This window comes from Anomaloglossus baeobatrachus, chromosome 4, assembly GCF_048569485.1.
Source record: "Anomaloglossus baeobatrachus isolate aAnoBae1 chromosome 4, aAnoBae1.hap1, whole genome shotgun sequence".
NCBI lineage: Eukaryota > Metazoa > Chordata > Amphibia > Anura > Aromobatidae > Anomaloglossus > Anomaloglossus baeobatrachus.
Genome location: NC_134356.1, coordinates 432,490,040 through 432,506,326, shown reverse-complemented (window position 1 = coordinate 432,506,326; position 16,287 = coordinate 432,490,040). Strand labels below are relative to the sequence as shown.

General features: G+C 45.3%; 1 protein-coding gene and 1 long non-coding RNA gene across 6 annotated transcripts in view; one reads left to right on the top strand and one right to left on the bottom strand.

Moving 5' to 3' along the window:
- LOC142303764 (neuronal acetylcholine receptor subunit alpha-3-like) overlaps positions 1-13,609 on the top strand; it is a 98,221-nt gene extending 84,612 nt beyond the window's left edge. For all 5 annotated transcript variants that reach the window (XM_075345459.1, XM_075345463.1, XM_075345460.1 and 2 more), the window contains 2 exons: positions 5,950-6,955; positions 8,593-13,609. In XM_075345459.1, coding sequence (XP_075201574.1) covers positions 5,950-6,955; positions 8,593-8,715 — 1,129 coding nt within the window. In that variant the 3' untranslated portion in view covers positions 8,716-13,609. The remainder of the gene's footprint in view (positions 1-5,949; positions 6,956-8,592) is intronic.
- Positions 8,150-16,287, bottom strand: part of LOC142303767 (uncharacterized) — a 138,048-nt gene continuing 129,910 nt past the window's right edge. The window contains exons 2-3 of the long non-coding RNA XR_012753049.1: positions 10,554-10,643; positions 8,150-8,711 (exon numbers count right to left, since the gene is read on the bottom strand). This is a non-coding gene — a long non-coding RNA (uncharacterized LOC142303767). The remainder of the gene's footprint in view (positions 8,712-10,553; positions 10,644-16,287) is intronic.

Below are 16,287 nucleotides of genomic sequence, written 5' to 3'. Positions count from 1 at the left end.
TAGCCGCCTATATATATAAGCCACATATAGCCTAATATATACATGATGAGCCCCACATAGACTGTGTCGCCCAGGGATAGGGGGGTACTCAGATCCGGGCCAAGGGGTCACTTCTGCAGGTATCGTGGTGGCGTGACCCGGTCTGTGATCCCAGGCTCCACAATAAAAGGGGGATTAGGTAGGGGGAATTGTCCGTGACGCCACCCGTGGGTTGCGGTGATATGGTGGTGGCACCGCCGCTGCCTCTGGGGACCGTGCCCGGGACTGATGGTGTGGGGCAGCATAGTGGGATCGCCTCCACGGGTAGGGGAGTTGTAGTCCCGGGGCCCAATTGGGAGTGGTGGTTTGGGGATTGACGGGTGCAGTCCTCGGCTTGGACCGGGTGGTGCAGGAGTACTCACAGTATAAAGCGATAACTGACACGAGTCCAGGAATTAACCAAGTTGCTGGTAACTGGTGCCCACAGCCGGCTGCTGTGAGGACAGGTCCCATACCCGTGTGTGTAATTCAGGTGCTCTTTTCCTGCCCGAGGTTTGCGTCTGCTTTGCACACTGGTCCAGACTGGGTCCCGACAGCTGGCACCAGGGGGGCCCACTACCCTCTCCCGGTCCACTTTGGGTTCCCACAAGCGGTTGGCCTATTCCTGAGGCCCTCACTACCACTTCTCCTAGCTCCCACTGGAGCTGCGTCCAGACTTCTCCCCTCCAGCAGACTGACTTCAGCTCACACTCTGCTCTGCTCTGTTTTCCTGGGGAGGGAGTGAGTGGGGCCTGATTGGCTAGTGAGTGTTTGTGTGGGAAACTCCCCAAGGGAGTGTGAGATCTGCACCAAAAACATGGATGCAGACCTCTGTGACACCCTGGTTTTGCCAGGGTGGCACAAGACCCCTATACACATTTTGCACTCATACACATATGAAAAAAAAACAAAACACCACATATTCACCTCTCTCCAGTTCCCCCGTCACTTTAGTGGACTGACCCTCTGCACAGTTGTCTCAAACACTGATTGATAGAAGAAGGGGCCAATTCTGCAGATTATCCCTCCCTTTCTCCCTATACGGGTGTGTAATTCAGGTGCTCTTTTCCTGCCTGAGGTCTGCGTCTGCTTTGCAAACTGGTCCGGACTGGGTCCCGACAGCTAGCACCAGGGGGGCCCACTACCCTCTCCCGGTCCACTTCGGGTCCCCACAAGCGGCTGGCCTATTCCTGAGGCCCTCACTACCACTTCTCCTAGCTCCCACTGGAGCTGCGTCCAGACTTCTCCCCTCCAGCAGACTGACTTCAGCTCACACTCTGCTCTGCTCTTTCTAAGGTCCTCTTTCCCCTCTCCCGTTTTCCTGGCGAGGGGGTGAGTGGGGCCTGATTGGCTAGTGTGTGTTTGTGTGGGAAACTCCCCAAGGGAGTGTGAGATCTGCACCAAAAACATGGATGCAGACCTCTGTGACACCCTGGTTTTGCCAGGGCAGCACACACCCCCTTGGATTAATGCAGACCGTCCGCGGGCTGACTAGCATTTATTTTTTTTAACGGGAAAAAGAAAAGTTAAAAATTACAAACATGCATCTTCCCACATCGGGAGGTACGTTTACTAAAACTTTAAACTGTTCTGCCAACCCCCACCTGCGGTGCAGATGGCCTCCTCCGGGAACTTGAGGACGTTCAACAAGGGTGACAGTCCATAAAACAGTCAACTTTTTAACTTGCGGGTAGCCGTCCATGTTCCGCTACCGTCGCTGCTGCCACCGCCAGTCCCAGTACGGAGCACGGGTCCTGTGCTCCGCCTCCTGCGTAAGAGCCAGGCCCACTCGGATCCCCTCGGCGCCGGCTACAACCGACCTTGCTAACTGCCGGGCGCTCCATCTCTCACTGGCCTGCTCCTGCTCTCTGCAGGAGCACTCCGGCTGCTCCACAGCCGAGACGGGGTACCTGGGAGCGTCTGGCGCCGCAGCTGGGGCAGACTTCCAATCGGGTGCCGCCTCCGTTGTGGCCGACGTCATCACCGTTGCGGCCGGGCGGACTGCCGGAGCCGACGTCATCACCGTTGTGGCCGGACGGACTGCCGGAGCCGGGTGAGATGTCATCGGGGTTACGGCTCGCTTGTCCAGGAACGGGATTAGGCAAAGTCCTGGCTTCCCTGCCTTTTATCCATGCGGTCACATGACAAACAGTCCTCGCCCGCCCCCCTTGGTCTTTTCGGGGCACTCTGCTTGCTTTTTGCAGCGCCGCTCTGTTACCAGGGGGCCGGGCTTCACTCTCCCGCTCTTTTCTCGGAGAAGACGGCTTTGGCGGGAAACTTCGCGCCCAAAGATTCTGCAATTTTTCAGCGGGATGTCGCTGACTTCAAGGCACACTTCCACAGGTAAGTGGATGGATTTGATCCTGTTCGTGACGCCAATTTGTGTCGCCCAGGGATAGGGGGGTACTCAGATCCGGGCCAAGGGGTCACTTCTGCAGGTATCCCGGTGGCGTGACCCGGTCTGTGATCCCAGGCTCCACAATAAAAGGGGGATTAAGTAGGGGGAATTGTCCGTGATGCCACCCGTGGGTTGTGGTGATAAGGTAGTGGCACCGCTGCTGCCTCTGGGGACCGTGCCCGGGACTGATGATGTGGGGAAGCAAGGGATCCCCTCCACGGGTAGGGGAGTTGTAGTCCCGGGGCCCAATTGGGAGTGGTGGTTTGGAGAGTGACGGGTGCAGTCCTCGGCTTGGACCGGGTGGTGCAGGAGTACTCACAGTATAAAGCAATAACTGACACGAGTCCAGGAATTAACCAAGTTGCTGGAAACTGGTGCCCACGGCCGGCTGCTGTGAGGACGGGTCCCATACCCGTGTGTGTAATTCAGGTGCTCTTTTCCTGCCCGAGGTTTGCGTCTGCTTTGCACACTGGTCCAGACTGGGTCCTGACAGCTGGCACCAGGGGGGCCCACTACCCTCTCCCGGTCCACTTCGGGTTCCCACAAGCGGTTGGCCTATTCCTGAGGCCCTCACTACCACTTCTCCTAGCTCCCACTGGAGCTGCGTCCAGACTTCTCCCCTCCAGCAGACTGACTTCAGCTCACACTCTGCTCTGCTCTGTTTTCCTGGGGAGGGAGTGAGTGGGGCCTGATTGGCTAGTGAGTGTTTGTGTGGGAAACTCCCCAAGGGAGTGTGAGATCTGCACCAAAAACATGGATGCAGACCTCTGTGACACCCTGGTTTTGCCAGGGCGGCACAAGACTCCTATACACATTTTGCACTCATACACATATGAAAAAAAAAACAAAACACCACATATTCACCTCTCTCCAGTTCCCCCGTCACTTTGCTGGACTGACCCTCTGCACAGTTGTCTCAAACACTGATTGATAGAAGAAGGGGCCAATTCTGCAGATTATCCCTCCCTTTCTTCTTCCTTTGAAACACAATCCTATATGCAAAACATTGCTCTTCTTCCTTCACTTTCCTCCAACATACAATCCCAAGTAAATAGATATTCCCCAATACCTTTAACTGCCTCCATCTTATGGTGTTTTCTGATGAGACATCACTATTCACCTCCAAGATATAGTTCTATGTAAATGTACCACCCAGGGCTATGGGGTACTCGGTCCTGGGCAGTGTACTACTGGGATGTGTCACTGGGTGACCGTTGCCCGATTCCGTGACCCTGGGGGTGCTTTTAAAAAGGGGTATCATACAAGGGAATAGTTAATAAAGTTTATGCCATGATGCCACTTGGAGGTTGCAGTTATGGTGATGGAACCGCAGCTGCGCAGTCTTTCCACTGGGGCTGATATGATGGCATACTGGATGTTGGGCCGTCCGCATGTAGGGCCGGAGGCCCCAGGGAATAAGTGATGGAGTTAGGCGAGGGAATGAGGTAGGCCTCGCAAGAGTTGCTGTATAACTGGTTTTCTTTACTCACAGTAGATGGTAACTGGTACCCGGAGGAAGGATGGTATTCACCTCTGGTTCCCTTAGTCCCAGTGCCGGTTGATAACCTGGTGGCTTCTTTCCCATTCACCTTTCTCAAATTGGAGGGACCCTGTGGGTTGGAGTGTCTGGAGGTCCCCTCCTGTTTGTTTCTCAGTCTCTGGTCCGTACGGCGGCAGTGTGAACCCTGTAGGGTCGGTGTTCCATTGCGGTCCCTGGTTCTCCCGTTACTGCTGGTGCCCCCGAACATCTAAGGCCAGTGAGGTCCTGGATGGTCCCCTCACTGTGCAGATTTTATCAGGTCTGCCTAGAACGTTTGCCTGACCTAGGGCTCTGTACCCCGTCGGTGCTATGGTTCCGGGAGTTCTTCGCTGTACGCCACCGGCAACCACACGCCTGGCCCCTTAGGTCACCATTACACTCCCGTGTCAAAGCAGTTATGTCCTTCTCCTCTCACTTCCACTTCCTCACTCCAACTCTCTGTCTGTTTGTCCCCTCCCACCTGGTCGTTGTCTAGTGGACTGGATCGGCTCCACCCCTGGGTGACCATCCATTGGGTCCAAGTCTAGTCTGTCACCAGTCTATGTGGTTGGGGAAAACTGGGATTGTAATGTGTTTTGCTGTTACCGGCACTGGTCTTCCAGGTCCCTGGGAGTAGGCCCTGCATCTTTGACAGGATGCAGTACCTTTTAGTGCCCTGATTGGTTCAGGGACGCTACTAAAATAACATCACTCCTCTCCTTTCAAGCATACAGTACCATGGCAAAAGACATAGTTTCCCCCTTTTAAATGCTTGCAACATACAGTCTATTTAAAAAAAAAAAAAAAAATCAGCCCCTTCTCTTCAGCCATCTGCAGTAATTGTGACACTGAACAGAACTTACTAATCAAAAGAGGGTATGGGTGCCAACAAGTAAGAGAAGGTACATTATGTAGAACATTGTTCCTGTTAGCTCCCTATACACAGCCCCATCCTGTAGTCCATTGCTCTTCTGTCCCCTCTATATACAGTATCAATCCTACAGTAGATCACTTTCTTTCAGCCCCTATAAACACAGGCTCCACCTGCTGTATATCATTCCTTTCAGTCACTCTAAAAATAGCCCCATCCTGCAGTACATGACTCCTTTCAGCCTCCCTATACACACCCCTTCTTGCAAAATACCTCTCCTTTTAGACACTTTATTATAGTCCAATCCTGCAAAAAATTACATCTTTCAGCCCGTCTATACAAGATCCCACCCTACAGTATATGACTCATTTCTGTTGCTTCCTTATATGAGCTTTATATTGTAATGTAAGTGGCTCCTGCCCCATGCAAATAGTAAAGTTACATTATTGCTCCATTTGAAATCCCCTGTGTTGCCCCACTTCCAGCAGGCCGCAGGTTGGAAGCAGTTTACCGCCTACCAGAGTAAATGGTGGAGCAGGGAGCCAATGACTCTTTTCTCTGCTATCGCTTATAACAGTATCTGCAGCCATAGAACGGAGATACGATTACATAGTTTGCGGGTTGATGCAGTCCAATGCCAAACTGGCCAATCTGACATTTGATTGATGACCAATCAAGCCCTGACGCTAACATACTGTTACATGCCTGTACAGTGAAAGCTATTCTTTCAAAATTATTTGTAGCCGATGTAAAGGTTTTCATTTCCCCAAGACATTATAGCCACAAGCTGGATGATGCCTTATCTATGCAATCACCTTGGGAAATCAATGATCTTGTTCGTTTGCCCAATGCATTGGGTCAGTTCCCAGCATTTATCCTCTTTAGACGCTTGATGTCAGCTCAGATGTTACATATGGGCAACTAAAAGATCAATGAATCACAGAAGTAGATTGATGTTTTTTTGTGGTTTGTTTGTTTTCTATCATAAGAGTGGAGACATTTTTGATAACTGTAGCTTCTTTCAGTCTATCAAATTATATACGTATTATATGTGATACTGTGTGTGTTATATGTATTGCATATGACTGGATTTACACAAATATCTGACTTATTTCAATTGTTTGAAATACTTTCTGGTTTCAGTGCAGTTGGGGTCTTTCAGGTGGATGATAAAGCGAAGGCAATATTAAGACACACAGGACAAATAACATGGATGCCACCAGCTATATTCAAGAGCTCCTGCTGGATAGATGTAACATTCTTCCCATTTGACTACCAAAACTGTACCATGAAGTTTGGCTCCTGGACATATGATAAAGCAAATATTGATCTGGTTATGATTGGCACAGAAATGAATCTGAAAGAATTTTGGGAGAGTGGAGAGTGGATCATCATCAGTGCTCCTGGATACAAGCATGAAATCAAGTACAACTGTTGTGCGGAAATCTACCAGGATATCACGTATTCTTTATACATCAAGCGTCTGCCATTGTTCTATACCATTTACATGATTATCCCTTGCCTTCTCATTTCATGCTTAACAATCTTGGTTTTCTACTTGCCATCAGATTGCGGGGAAAAGGTTACATTGTGCATGTCTGTCCTTTTATCACTAACTGTATTTCTCCTGGTTATTACTGAAATTATTCCATCAACCTCCTTGGTGATTCCTCTAATTGGTGAATATTTACTTTTTACTATGATATTTGTAACCCTCTCTATTGTTATAACTGTATTTGTACTCAATGTACATTACAGAACCCCCAAAACGCATACAATGCCCCAATGGGTCAAGAAAATCTTTTTGGAGAAACTTCCAAAGATCATGTTCATGACTAGACCATTGAAAGAAAATGTAAATGTGGTAAAACCTCATTTTATCGGAGACAGCTGCAACATAAGTAGCATCAGCAGTTCTGAGATTAGAAGCTGTAATGAGCAGTTCTTCTGTCAGGACAATTCTTGTCCTTATGGACAGATGAAAAGACTGTATACATCTGAACTTGCATGCAACCTTACCCGCGGGTCCAGCTTGGAATCTTTGGATAACCTCCTCTCAAATTCAATATTATCATCAGAGTTAAAAGAAGCCATAGAAAACGTCCATTTTATCGCGGGGAACATGAGAACACAAAATGAAGCCAAAGAGGTAAGAGTGATTTTCTGTATAGACACATGCATACTTTTTAATTTTAAGAACAGACTGCACCTTGACCCACAGGTTGGCCATGTGATATAGTTTTACGAAGATAGCTTTTACCACTAACAGCTAGTGCAAAAAAATGTAATTCTGTAACTAATATTAAGAATATACTGTGCTGTCTTTCTTCTAGTTCATATCTCAGCCAACATATACTTTTGATGATATTGAAGTTACAAAGGTAGTGAGCTTTCCAAAACCTAAAGATCCATTAAGTTCAATATGACTAAACAGGTTGTCCACTACTTTAACATTGATAGATAGTCAATGTCTGATTGGTGGGAGTGCAACACTCGGCACCCCCACTGATCAGCGGTTTCCACTGTCGGCGGTGGAAGGCACCACTCAGTTACGGAGGTGCACAACACAACTCCATCCACTCTATAGTAGCTATGGCCGGCTACTACACATCACCACCTATTCAAATCAGTAGGAGGCAGATATGCAGTATCTGGAGGTGGCCAATATTCCATTAACGGAGCTGCGCAACTCCATAACTGACCAGTACCGGCCGCCACCGACACTGGGAACAGCTGATCAGTGGGGGTGCCGAGTGTCGCACTGCCACTGATCAGACATTGATGGTCCATCCTAAGTGTAGGCCATCAAAGTTAAAATAGTGGACAATCTCTTTAAAGAATTAATGCTAAAGTCAAACAAGCCTGATAGACTCTATTTTCCCCTTCATTTTTGTTCTGTTTCTCTGTTCTACTTCCAAAAAACAATCCATGTGAAAAAACAAATATTTAAAAAATAGATGCAAGATAAATCAGAACAAAAAGCCTAGCATGTAGAATATCTTTTTTCCATTAAACAGCCCCCCCCCAAAAAAAAACAACCCAAAAAACCCTCTAAACCATACATAGTTATAATCCATGAACCTTTTTCATTTGTTTTGCCATGGATCTGTTTTCTGCATTCATTATGGTTCCTGTTCCTAAAATAGGAAAAGAGAATCGTCTGAAAACACAGAAAAGCTTAGTGAAAATCTTCCATTGCTCAAAATCAATATGTTTGTGTCATTTAAATAGGTTTAAAATGAAATTGAAATTAGCCAGTGGCAACTATTGTGATATGATCATTGTGCTAACATCCATCAATAGTGATAGTAACACCATTAATAGGGTGGAAAACATCCCTCAAGTTCATCCTATTTTTCTGCAGTTTTGATTCAAGAGGACAAAACAACGGTCTATAACAGACCCATTCTAAAACCCCGCACACTTTAGATCCCTATAATTCCATGACTAGATTTCTTCATACTGATTGACTTGCCTTTAACTTGCATATTTCAGAAGCAGAATTAAGAATGTTTGATACAAAGTCCACAAAGTTCACAATTTAGGGCACTTTCACATAACGTGCTTTGGTCAGCATTTTGCATCAGTATATATTATCCAAAATCAGGATTTGAAACTAGGGAGAAAAACAATCATGGAAAGATCTGTACATCTTCAGTTTTTTGGGATCACTAAGATGACCAGTAAAAGAGACCATACTTGTAAAACAGGCTTTAGGGAAAGTTACATCCAAAAAGTGTAGATTGCATAAAGTAATAGTAAATTTGATGTTCTCTTTATCTTTAGATCCAAAATGACTGGAAATATGTCGCCATGGTCATTGATCGCATCTTCCTCTGGGTATTTGTAATGGTCTGCATCATGGGCACCGTTGGACTGTTTCTGCAACCACTTGTGCTTGGTGACTGAAGAAATATTAAAACATGAAAAGTATGATTTGCATTAGATGCCTTTAAGGTGAACCTGTCAGATGCAATATGCACCCAGAGCCATGAGCAGTTCTCGGTGCATATTGCTAATCCCTGCCTAACTGTCCCTGTATACACTAGCATAGATAAAGGAATCATTTGAAAAAGTATTTCTAAAGATCTTTAATTGTATGCTAATGAGCGCGAGGACAAGTCTCCTGGGCATTAATTCCCCTGACTAGTCGGTCCCATTAGCATGTTAGCACGCTCCTGTGGGCGTACTAACATGCTAACGAATACGCAGCATCAGAGGATGATCTCACTCACCTCTCCACTGCCATCAGCGCCCAACGCTGGATTTCGGTTCAGTGCGCATGACCCGGAGTTTCGGTCATGCACACTGTGACGACATGGACTGTCAGTGCCTAGCAGGGGTTAAATTTCTTAAAATTCAGCCAGACATGAAGTTAGTTTGTTTATAGATGGGGGATAAGTCCCTCATTGTTTTTACAAGACTCTTGTTGACTCATGTAATTGCCTTGGCTAATGAAGGCCAGACACCCAGATAAATCAATTATGCAAACCTCACATTGTATTACTAAGTGAATTGCTAGATGTGATGTAACTTACCTGTCTATCCTGTCTTTGGCTATTTGAATAAGGCTTGAAATCTAGCTAATAAGAGCCCAGTCTTATCCACCAATTGTGAAGACCCCAATGGTCTGAATGGAGTGCTCAGGGGTATTAGAAGGAGGACTTTCCATTGCCCGGGTAGACTCCTCTTGCTACATGCTACCAATCTAGGACCTGCGGATCCGATGGGCAAGCCATAACCAAACCTGGATTATAACACTATATGGACTTCAGCATCGAATGCAAGGATTCGGCTTTGATATCAAGGACTACCTAAGGAAGTAATCCAGTTTGGGACAATCCAGTCATCTGGCTACAGACTTTGCGGACCTCAGCCAGGTTTCTAAATCTGGCGTTATTCCATTCTCGGTGGGTGCCCGCCGAAAACGGGGTGCTGCTGGATTGGAGTAAGTATCCCTGGAAGCTCTGAGGCACGGACATTCTAAATCCCTGGTGAGCTAGCGGAAGTGTGAGACTCTGTTGCCTGTTACATTTGTGTGTTTTGCTGGTTATGTGCTATGTGACGTTAATTGTTTGGGGATCTAATAAAGTCTTAAAATTGTGATTCCCTCACCCTGTGTTGTCTGAGTAGTGTTCTGCCCACGGTTAAGGAGGTCAGGCGTTCAGTTGGGATGAGCCCTGGGCCATGCTGTCTTTCTAAAGGTGGCCGGATCAGCGGACGAGAGCACCCACTGACCCCCGTGTCTCCACACACACTACTTCAGTTTAAAGCAGGGACACGTACACCCGGCTTCATAGTGCGCATGACCAAAACTCCATGGTCATGCACGCTGAGCCGAAATCCAACATCGGGCAGCGATGGCAACGGGAAGGTGAGTTAGATCATCCTCTGATGCTGCGTATTCATTAGCATATTAGCCGCCCACAGGGGCCCACAGGGACGTGCTAACATGCTAATGGGGTCGACTAGCAAGGGAAGAAACTAGACCCTTAGCATACAATAAAAGATCTTTAGAAATACTTTTTCTAAATACCCCTTTATCTATGTTACCAGATGAAGGGACGGTTAGGCAGGGGTTAGCAAAATGCACCCAGAACTTCTTGTGGTTCTGTGTGCATATTGGACTTGACAGGTTCCCTTTAATTGCGCATTATATACATTGAATATGTATAAATAAGAGGCTGCTGCATGGACAATAGGAGAGAAGACTGCAAGAACAGCTAACTATAAAAATAAAATCTTACTTCTGAATCTTCTTTGTATGTAATGCTTCAGTCTTGTGGCTATGAATGTATTCTGATAAGCGATATACTATACACATAAACTTCAATGTACTGCAGTACGGAAAAAAAAGACATATAAGTACACATTCATACACAGTGGTTTTACAGCTACTGTAGGATTTGTAACACAGGCAACCACACAGTGTAGCTAAAAGTGGGTGGTAAAGTATGTTGTATTTGATCTTTTTAAACGACAGCATGCTCTATCTTAAAACATGGCACTAAAAAAATATGTACCGTATATACATTCTAAATTCACTGGACCTGGGAACATGAGTTTTCACTGGTGGTGCATACTTCTTAACCCTGATACTCAGGGGAAAAAACATGCCCTACAATAGCTTAGAATAAGTTTTTCAGGGTGTGAGACATATAATGCCAGACAGCTCAGGTCTCCTGGTCTTATCTCCTACATGATTAGAAAGCACAACTGACTAATACTTTTCAGATACGGTCCCATTACTCTTTTTCGGGGAAGGATTATAGCTGTGTCATATTACAAACTCTTCTATCAGCTCTCCTCTATCAGCTCTCCTTCCATTCATGAGAACTTGACAAGTTGTGGTGCTCCTTATGTTGGAAATCTTGCCCCAGTTCCTGATGGGAGTAATATGTGTGGCAAGACTCATTAAGGCATACACCAATTATCATACACTCCTAATTCCGTAAGAGGTGTGCTCCTCTTAATGAATCAAGAGCATCTGGCTTTAACACCCCCCTCATCAAGATCTTGATGAATTGGGGCCAAAGTATTTATAAGAGCAGCTGTTGCAAGACAATGAATTGAGTCATTTTACCATGGCGGGTTGGAGTTTCATTACACTAAACTATTTCTGTTCTGAGTCCTTTGGAAGAATAGAAAGTGATAGATCTCCGTTTCAAAGCATTTTATGAAAACAAGCTTTCACCCTCTGTGCCCTGCCTCCTGTTTGTGATTCTATTTGTCAGGAGGAGGCAGAGATGAGTTTAGTTAATATGCATTTCATAGGATACGCTGGAGATTCTGAACAAAATACACACAGTACAGACAGGCAGAAACTCCCATATTATATCATTGCTCTCTTGATTTTAAGACAGGGCAGAAATAATTTCTTCAGCTTCGCTCCATGGGTAGGCATACAGAGAAACAAAAGATGGTGGAGCTGTATTAGTAGGAGGTCTCTTCTTATGGGGGGGATTTTTTTGTCCATACACGTGATCATGCTCTGGATTAGAAGCCAGACTGTGATCATATGACACAGCTGGCCCTAATAATTGGATAACAAAAAATATGGAGGCTGCTGAGTTACGATGAAACAAGCTATTGAGCTAGGATATTATTCCTGGTTGGTTAGAATTATACACGGAATCGTCCTTTAGCTCTCCTCTCGAGAATTTCATGGAAAAATGGTCTTATGTCGGCTGGTTTCCTCAAAAAAATATGGGGAATATGCATAATATATGGTCAAACTAAGCATATGTCAAAAGAAAATTAAGGGGTGGTCGCCTATGTTCATTTGTTCGAAAAAAGCAAATAAATATGTGTTGCCTATATGAGACAGCCCCTTTGAGAAGTATCCTATAATGGAAAATATTATGGTAGGTGTAAAAACTGCAGAATTTCATTTTATAAAACATGTTTTTAAACATTTTTTACATATGAGTAAGGCTACTTTCACACTTGCGTTAGTCGCAATCCGCCACTTTGGAAAACAGCACAAGCCATTAACGGCTTGCGCTGTTTCCCATAGACTTGTATTGACGACGCATTGAGACAAATGAGTCTACGTTGCATCCGCCGCTTAACGGATTAGTTGTGGAACGACTGACCGTCGGGCGTCAAGAATGCAGCATGTAGCGTTTTTTGAGTGGCGGAATCCTTTTTTTTCACTGTGCATGCTCAGCTTGTGTTTAATCATTGAAACCAATGTTTCTCTCTCTCGGTGGCCTAACGATCAACTGATCGCCCAGCTTTTGTGAGCAATCAGCTGATCGACCGGCGGCCAGCTGATGCTTGATCAGCTGATCATTCACAATAGCCTGCATCTGGTAAAACAGTAAAAAAAAAGACAAACAACGGATCGTTGTTTTGCAGCATCAGTCACATCAGTTGTGCCACTATCCGCAACGTATCTGTTGCATCAGTCGCACAACTAATTGTGGCAGATGCAAAACAACGCAAGTGTGAAAGTAGCCTAAAACTGATAAACTGGCACCCTGAACAAACACTGATGATAATCTGATCTGACACATTGATGAAAATTAGGACTCAAGTATGATGAACAGGTAATATACATTAAGATTGGCTATATAATGTAGACTAGCGGAAGTAGAGATGTTTCCTTGGTTTCATGGCATGGACATATTATTTGCTCATTTCAGAAATGCACATTTTGCCAATACAATCATGAATGATTATGTGTCACTCAAATAAAAGAGAAATATGGCCAAGAGATGTATAAAGTATATGGCTAGTTAAAGGAAATTAAAGCTCAAAATATATCAGGACATAAATATAGGATTGGGTTTAACAAAAATCTATTTGAAGCTGCGCAAATTCTAAAGAACAATATGTAAAAATGAAAATAATACTGATAATCTCTAAGTGATGATATTATTCCAAGACTATTTGCCAAGATTCTGTTGTTTCTCTTTGGCTGCCATCATTCATTAGCAGAGAATTCTTTTCTGCCATCTGTGTGTTGGAAATTTTGGGCTATAAAATGCTGCTGATTTTAATCACTTTATATATTTACTTCATCATTTCCGTCTAATGAATTTATATTGTGATATTATTCATAAAGACCTTATAGCTCTTTAATTTTTATCATTTAGTCTTTTTATGGATATAAATTATTTATATGTTGTAAAGCTGCTATTATACCAGTTAGCAGGGTGGTTTTTTTAATTATGACTTTATTACCGTTATAAACATTTTACTATATTGCAGTATATGAATGTTTTTTCTTCCTATTACATTGTTGTTACATGTGCAGTGAGATAAAAGCTTATAGACAATTATGGAATAAAATTATATTTTAATGACTGATCAATGTCATACAGTGCTTTTTGTTATGAATTTTCTTTGTATACTATTGAAAAGTGAATGTATTTAATAAGAACCTGTCATGTCAAAAATACTATAGCATTCTGTAGCTGTGTGGCCTCTGCACTGAAAAACCTGGGCTTCATTCCTCCCAGCAGCCTCCGGCTTTCATCATAGAAGTGACTGAAAGCCGGTTTCAATCACCACTCAATACATAGGGGCACTTTGCACACTGCGACATCGCAGGTGCGATGTCGGTGGGGTCAAATTGAAAATGACGCACTTCCGGCATCGCATGCGACATCGCAGTGTGTAAAGGCTGGATGATACGATTAACGAGCGCAAAAGCGTCGTAATCGTATCATCGGTGCAGCGTCGGCGTAATCCATGATTACGCTGACGCGACGGTCCGATGTTGTTCCTCGCTCCTGCGGCATCACACATCGCTGTGTGTGAAGTCGCAGGAGCGAGGAACGTCTCCTACCGGCCTCACTGCGGCTTCCGTAGGATATGCGGAAGGAAGGAGGTGGGCAGGATGTTTACATCCTGCTCATCTCCGCCCCTCCGCTCCGATTGGCCGCCTGCCGTGTGACGTCACAATGACGCCACACGACCCGCCCCCTTAACAAGGAGGTGGGTCGCCGGCCACAGGGACGTCGCACGGCAGGTGAGTGTGTGTGTGAAGCTGGCGTAGCGATAATTTTCGCTACGCCAGCTATCACCACATATCGCTGCTGCGACGGGGGCGGGGACTATCACACTCGGCATCGCAGCATCGGCCTGCGATGTCGTAGTGTGCAAACCCCGCCATAGTGAGCAGTGGCTGTAACTGTAATTTTGCAATTTTCAAACTTATTAATTTAAGGTCCTTAAACCAGAAAGCTATGTCATACAAAATAGTTAATAAATAATGCATTACGTCAGCATCATTTTTTTTTAGGAAGTTAGAAGGGTTAAAAAGATTATCAGCAATTTCTAATTTTACCAACAAGATTTACAAAACCAATTTTTTAGGGACCACATCATATTTGAGGTGACTAGGAGGGGCTATGTGACAGAAAATATCCAAAAGTTACACCATTCTAAAAACTGTACCCCTCAACACTTCTTAAAGCCACATTTAAGAAATGTATTAACCGTTTAGGTGCTTCACAAGAATTAAAGCAATGTGGATGGAAAAAAATGAGAAATTTACTTTTCCCACAAAATTATTGCTTTAACTCCAATTTGTGCATTGTCATAAGGGTAAGTAATGATATTTTCTTTTTTGCTTTTTTATATTATATGTAGTGTAGGGACCTACAAGCATGAGGTTCCCGTGACGAGGGTTGTAGGCTTACGTCTTATGGCCATAACGCTAACAAAAAACCTCAAAAACGTTTTTGTACAGGATACAGCCAGGCCCCTTTTTGTTAGGCCTTGCTATCAGAGTTTCTGTCCCTACATAGCGTGCAGTGGGGGTACGGCTTGGCAGCCCGCCTGATCTAATAGTATGGGCGTCACCTAATAGGCTGCGGGTTTGTGACTGTGCGTCTGCTAGTGTGAACAGTGCTCTATGCAAGCCACCAGTGTGCAGTTTTACCATCCAGCCATCACCTCCTCCATATTTGGAAGTGCGTGTGAATGGCTCCACCTGCACCTGTGTTGCCTCCACCTAGTGGGGGTTTAGCTGTATCCTGCTGGAGTGGTAGTAGTCTTTTGGCCTGAGCCATATACAGCTGTAATTCCATCTTGCTGTAAGTAATGATATTTTCTTTTTTGCTTTTTTATATTATATGTAGTGTAGGGACCTACAAGCATGAGGTTCCCGTGACGAGGGTTGTAGGCTTACGTCTTATGGCCATAACGCTAACAAAAAACCTCAAAAATGTTTTTGTACAGGATACAGCCAGGCCCCTTTTTGTTAGGCCTTGCTATCAGAGTTTCTGTCCCTACGTAGCGTGCAGTGGGGGTACGGCTTGGCAGCCCGCCTGATCTAATAGTATGGGCGTCACCTAATAGGCTGCGGGTTTGTGACTGTGCGTCTGCTAGTGTGAACAGTGCTCTATGCAAGCCACCAGTGTGCAGTTTTACCATCCAGCCATCACCTCCTCCATATTTGGAAGTGCGTGTGAATGGCTCCACCTGCACCTGTGTTGCCTCCACCTAGTGGGGGTTTAGCTGTATCCTGCTGGAGTGGTAGTAGTCTTTTGGCCTGAGCCATATACAGCTGCAATTCCATCTTGCTGTAAGTAATGATATTTTCTTTTTTGCTTTTTTATATTATATGTAGTGTAGGGACCTACAAGCATGAGGTTCCCGTGACGAGGGTTGTAGGCTTACGTCTTATGGCCATAACGCTAACAAAAAACCTCAAAAACGTTTTTGTACAGGATACAGCCAGGCCCCTTTTTGTTAGGCCTTGCTATCAGAGTTTCTGTCCCTACGTAGCGTGCAGTGGGGGTACGGCTTGGCAGCCCGCCTGATCTAATAGTATGGGCGTCACCTAATAGGCTGCGGGTTTGTGACTGTGCGTCTGCTAGTGTGAACAGTGCTCTATGCAAGCCACCAGTGTGCAGTTTTACCATCCAGCCATCACCTCCTCCATATTTGGAAGTGCGTGTGAATGGCTCCACCTGCACCTGTGTTGCCTCCACCTAGTGGGGGTTTAGCTGTATCCTGCTGGAGTGG